At 41.3% G+C, this 6,000-nt stretch overlaps 1 protein-coding gene across 1 annotated transcript in view; it reads right to left on the bottom strand.

The window, feature by feature from the left end:
• Positions 1-264: 264 nt before the first annotated feature.
• TRPA1 (transient receptor potential cation channel subfamily A member 1) overlaps positions 265-6,000 on the bottom strand; it is a 55,677-nt gene continuing 49,941 nt past the window's right edge. Inside the window, exons 24-27 of the mRNA XM_005907230.3 lie at positions 4,461-4,529; positions 4,009-4,122; positions 1,950-2,050; positions 265-1,118 (exon numbers count right to left, since the gene is read on the bottom strand). Coding sequence (XP_005907292.1) covers positions 914-1,118; positions 1,950-2,050; positions 4,009-4,122; positions 4,461-4,529 — 489 coding nt within the window. The 3' untranslated portion in view covers positions 265-913. The remainder of the gene's footprint in view (positions 1,119-1,949; positions 2,051-4,008; positions 4,123-4,460; positions 4,530-6,000) is intronic.

Below are 6,000 nucleotides of genomic sequence, written 5' to 3'. Positions count from 1 at the left end.
TTCAACACAACACAAAAATGCATACCCGGTCAAAGACGTTCATTAAAGAGGGTGTTTCCTGGGCAGGGAGTACCATGAGACTTGAGGCGAAGAGGAAAATGAAACAAGAGAAGGACTTTGAAAGATCAATGATGAGGCGTTGATCACACTTTGTACTGGACATCAAAAGAAAAAGGACATAGATGATGGAGGTGTTTTTGCAAATCTCAAAAATAAATGTATTAATAATAGAAGGCTTACACAATAATCCCTGGGGTAACTATATAGATTTTACATTTATTGTCATCAGCAGCAAACAAAATATACAGAAATAACAGACGCTACATATAGTAAAATTCATGTATAACAGAAGGTCTATTAATTGGGGCCTCATCTCAACGTGACATCAGGTGTGTTAGGAACAGCCTGAAGGTGGGGAATTTATTCTGGTGGGAACACAGCACACAGGATTCCATGCACAGAGTTTTTCAACACAGCGTTTTAATACCAAGTGGTAGGATCTAATTCAATACTTCATTGTCTAATGCATTTCCCTACTGTAAATTATTAAGCAGGGATCCAGTATTGACATTTGTATTCTAGCTTAATAGTTATTACACATATTACTCCTTATCATTACAATGTGTGTTCTAGTAAATGAGCTTTCTACCCACTCAGATAATTCGAGGTAAAGTCCAACCTGAACTTATTAGCAAGGATAATCCCTGTACATAGTGACTGGCAGAAAATATGAAGAGAAACAGAGAGTCTACCTTTTATATAGAATACAGGAACCATGATTTCACATATAGTGAAATCAGAATCATATTTCTGCTTTTTCTTCACTCTTGTCAAATTGGAATGTAGACCCAGTAAGTCACATAACCCCCCATCTGACCATCAGGAATCCATTGCACAGTTGGACAACTAATACTTAAGGGCTGTGTGTTTTTGCCTTTACCGCCCTCAATACACAATTCCATTTGCTATTCCTTTGTTCTAACTGCTGTTTCTTAAACCTGTCTTGAAAAGAACTGTGGTAATCTTCATCCTCTGTCTCAGAGATGATTTCCATCTTCTGAATGATGAGTTTAATAAGCTCATGCTGTTTTTCCAGAAGAGAACTGAGATCCTTCAGCCTGAAAGGAAATACATTTCATGGGTTAATTTTCAATTATCCTTCCAGTCCTTGAGTACAGAAAACCTTCATACTGGGTTCTAGATCAGATTAACTGTACCAAGGGCTTCCCTGGTGGCTCAGATGGTTAAGAATCTGCCTGCACTGCAGGAGACCTGGCTTCAGTCCCTGGGTTGGGAAGATCCCCTGGAGAAGGAAAATGCACTCCACTCCAGTATTCTTGCCTGGAAAGAATATGGACAGAAATCCCATGGGAAGAGGAGCCTGGCAGGCTACAGTCCATAAGGTAGAAAAGAGTTGGACTCGACTGAGTGACTATCACTTCACTTTCAGTAGTCATGATCCTCTTAATGAATACATATTTTAAAAGTTTAAGTGGTTCTCTGAAGTTTAATTTTCATCCCCATTTTAAAGATTAAAACACAGTTAGTTGCACAGGAAGGTTAAACACCTTGCCTAGGATCATGTAGTTAGAAAACAGTTGAATAGGTCTTTGAAAGCAGGTAAATTAGCCCTGAAGCCCTCAGGCTTCACCACTGAACACTGCATAGTTTCTCCAGAGATCCTCAAAGCTTATAGAGTTTTGATGTAAGAATTCAGACAGCTGATGAAGAATGCAGTTTAGGATACTGTTGGGCAAAATGACCTGTCAGTAGCAGCAAGTCAGTTGTTGGGTCTAAAAAGAAACAGTCTCAAAATTCTCAGTATACTAGCCACATCATCAATTAAAGCATGACAATATAGATAAACACAATTAGACAATATAGACTTTTACTATTCATCATTAAGAGTGTTAAATTTTTTTAATATAGATAAAAGGAAAAATACATACCGGTACTTTTGTTTCATTATTTCTGTTTCTAAAGATGTATCAACATTTGGTATTTCTTGTCTTGTTTCATGGGGGCAAAAGATATAATGAAATACACCACGCTATGGGATAAGAGATTAACAGTTATTCAGGTAGAACTCCATTCAAGAACTAGTTCCTGAACAGGTGCCATCAGTCAGCTACAAGCTGGGCATGCCAGCACAAATATTCAGAGACACAATCATGGCCCTCAAGGAGCTCACAGCCTCTTGATAGAAGTAGACAAATACACACAGCCATAAAATGAAGTCACACATGTAACTGAGGGATGTATAAGATGTATAGTTAATATAGAAGGTGGAATAAACTGGAATAGGGGATTATTTAGGAAAAGGTGTGACTGAACCATATTATATTTTCTCATTAAAAACATCCAACACAAATAGCGAATTCCACACATGATTGGTTGTTATTTCTCTCAAACTGCTCTGCACCATTATCCAACACAACTTAATGTCACATGGGGAAATTTCTGAAATACAGGTTTTTTTTTTAATTTAGTGTCTTTTTTCTTATTTATTTTTCTTGAAATGTAGTTGATTTACAATGTTGTTAATTCCTGCTGTACAGCAAAGTGATTTGATTATACTTACATACACATTTTTTAACTATTCTTTTCCATAATGGTTTATCATAGGATTTTTTGCTTTTTATACATATTTTTTAAATTTATGTATTTTTAATTGGAGGATAATTGCTTTACAATATTGTTAGCTTTTTAATGTCTTTTAAACCATAAGTGCACCACAAAGGGTCAAGGGCAGGTGTGAAAGGACCAGGAATGAGGTAATTGTAGCCATCCAGGCAGGAGAGGATGGCCACTTGCACAGGCCACATGGGAAGTCATGTGGACCAAATGTGCGATCGATTGGGTGTGAAGGTGAGAAAGGGAAAGGAGATGGACGACATCTCTCACAGGCAAATGAATGGTGCTGACATCCAGTGAAACATGAAGGTCTGGGAAAAGATGGGATGGTTTCAACCTCTCCCTGTAGGGGATGTTGGGAGGAGGTGAAACAAGAGGAGTAGAGATCATAAGTGTGCTTTGCATGAGTTTGTTCTGAACAGCAGTATTTGAGGTACCTTGGAGATACACCAGAGAAGATGTCATATAGACCGTTGGCTACAGGAGCCTGGAACTCAATGAGCTCCAGGCCAGAGAATTAGCTGCTGAGCTTTCTGTGTTTCAGTGGTGATGGCAACCACATTTTTATGAGAGAAATCAAACAAAAATAATGTAGTGCAGAATAAAGCCTAAGCCCATACTGAGATTGACCTTATCATTTATAACTACATAATGGATACTCAACCTATGAAGAACTCAGAAAGAATTAGAATCCAGTACTTCTGACTGTTAGTATAAGTTTCTTTTCCATCATAATGCAATAGCCTTGTCCAGTCTTTGATACTTTGTATATTTTCTGTAATGTACACTCTCCCTGTGGAGAAGGCAATGGCACCCCACTCCAGTACTCTTGCCTGGAAAATCCCATGGATGGAGGAGCCTGGAAGGCTGCAGTCCATGGGGTCACTGAGGGTCGGACACGACTGAGTGACTTCCCTTTCACTTTTCACTTTCATGCATTGGAGAAGGAAATGGCAACCCACTCCAGTGTTCTTGCCTGGAGAATCCCAGGGACAGGGGAGCCTGGTGGGCTGCCGTCTATGGGGTCACACAGAGTCGGACACGACTGAAGTGACTTAGCAATAGCAATAGCACACTCTCCCTGTGTGTGTAAGTAGCTGTGTATATATACACATGTATTCTATATATGTACACACATATCTGCACACATATGTAAGTCACATGTGACTAGGAAGAAGAAATGAAGTATACCTACACTGGTCCACCCACCCTCTGCTCTCACTGGGGGGATGTGGTACGTATTTAACATGGAGGCTATGGATGAGCCACTTGGAAGATGGGAACTTTGCCCATAAACAGGCACCCTTAGGGATAACACAAAGAATGAATGTCAATATCATGTGATTGATGACAGTATTTGTCACATGTACTTACTAATATCCCTCTGCTGTATCTGGGTCTGTTGGGATACACGATGATGGATTTCTGATCAACTTTGTGTAGGAACCAGAGCGGCAGCTTCTTCTCCAAGCTGGTGTGAAGTTCCACCTAAAGTACGTTTGGGATTTATTGACAAGAATCAGTGACGTTCTTGGTCCAGCCTCTAACTACCTGGCTGGCCAAATGCCAACATAGAAAGAGGCTCAGGCAATTACCCAGTTTCTCTGCTGAGGTTGTTGGGGGAAATCTTTTTCATGATTACTGACTCTCAGACCAGAGCAGGAATGCTCCACTGACACAAAGAACCGGCAGGGTGGGGTGCCTCTCAGGGCTCAGACAATGCCTGTATTAAATAACTGTGTTCTCAGAAATCAGCAGTGTTTATCCATGAATAATTGGGAAGTCATTAGTGAGTTCAGTAAGTCATGATGGAATAGAACACTTACCTGCATGGCAATTCTCTTCAACAGTGCATGTTTCTGGACCTCAGCAATGTCACCAACTGCCAAACCAATCTGAAGGACAACAGGGCAGCGAATCACTATTGGTTTAATGACTCATCTAAAAGTCTGTGTGTTGTCCCTTTGACTACAGGCAGAGTGGGCTTGAAATTTACTAGCAGGGCCTCAAGACACTGTGCTTACATGCCGTACAGAAGCCTGCAAAAGCCTGTAGACCTTTGCAACAGTGGTGGTCACATCAGTGGGTCCAGTAGTCATACGTGTTCTCATGAAAAGTGAGGGCACACAGATTAACCTGCACTTCATCGTAACTTAAAATGAAAATATGTTACTTTTGGACAAGACAGGGGTGAAGTGAAAGTCGCTCAGCCGTGTCTGACTCTTTGAGACCCCATGGACTACATATAGTCCATGGAATTCTCCAGGCTAGAATACTGGAGTGGGTAGCCTTTCCCTTCTCCGGGGGATCTTCCCAACCCAGGGATAGAAACCCAGGTCTCCCATATTGCAGGCGGGTTCTTTACCAGCTGAGCCACAAGGGAAGCCTGGGATTGGTGTAGCCATGCAAAATGGTTGCAAACTCCAGGAGTTGAGCACTTGAGGGAAACAAGAGTGACCTGACAACATGGAAAAGCTAAAACATTAAACTGAGGGAATGGAAGGAATTTATATCTTCCATATATTTTGGGAGGAAAAGGTACACTTTAAAGGTAGGTGAGGCTCTGATAAAATCTCCCTCTAGAAATCCACAGCTAGGTAGAATTAAGTGAGGTAAGCTGTCAGCTCAGTTCTGCTGCTACTGCTAAGTCACTTCAGTTGTGTCCAACTCTGTGCGACCCCATAGACGGCAGCCCACCAGGCTCCCCTGTCCCTGGGATTCTCCAGGCAAGAACACTGGAGTGGGTTGCCATTTCCTTCTCCAATGCATGAAAGTGAAAAGTGAAAAGTGAAAGTGAAGTCCTTCAGTCGTATCCAACTCCTAGTGACCCCATGAACTGCAGCCTACCAGGCTCCTCCATCCATGGGATTTTCCAGGCAAGAGTACTGGAGTGGGGTGCCATTGCCTTCTACTGAACCTGAATTAAATCAGCTACATTCACTCACTCTCTTATCACTTGTTAGGAACTTCATACCTGTCTATGCCAAATTAGCCTTCTACAGGCAATAGCCAGAGAGAAAAAACCAGTCCGTGCTCTCAAGGAGCTCAGAGTCAAGTGAACTCCATGAGAGAAGGACTCTGTCTGCCCAGGACACCACCGTATGCCCAGTGCTTAGAACAGTCCATGGGACTGCAAGAGTCAGACACGACTTAGTGACTCAACAACAGAATGAATCAAAACATTAAGTAGTCTGTATTGTTATTATTTTTTCCACCAACACAGCCTAGCACAGTCTCTGCTATATAGTCAGATTCAGACAAAATGTACTGAATGTGTGCTTGTCCATTTAATTTATTTATCTATAAATATTTATTTCTATGGACAGCCACACATTCAGTAACAATTTTGCCAGTGAAGGCTCCCCA

The sequence above is a fragment of the Bos mutus genome, chromosome 14, assembly GCF_027580195.1.
Source record: "Bos mutus isolate GX-2022 chromosome 14, NWIPB_WYAK_1.1, whole genome shotgun sequence".
Taxonomy (NCBI): domain Eukaryota; kingdom Metazoa; phylum Chordata; class Mammalia; order Artiodactyla; family Bovidae; genus Bos; species Bos mutus.
The sequence above is the reverse complement of the archived record's forward strand: the minus strand, read 5'-3'. Positions and strand labels throughout refer to the sequence as shown.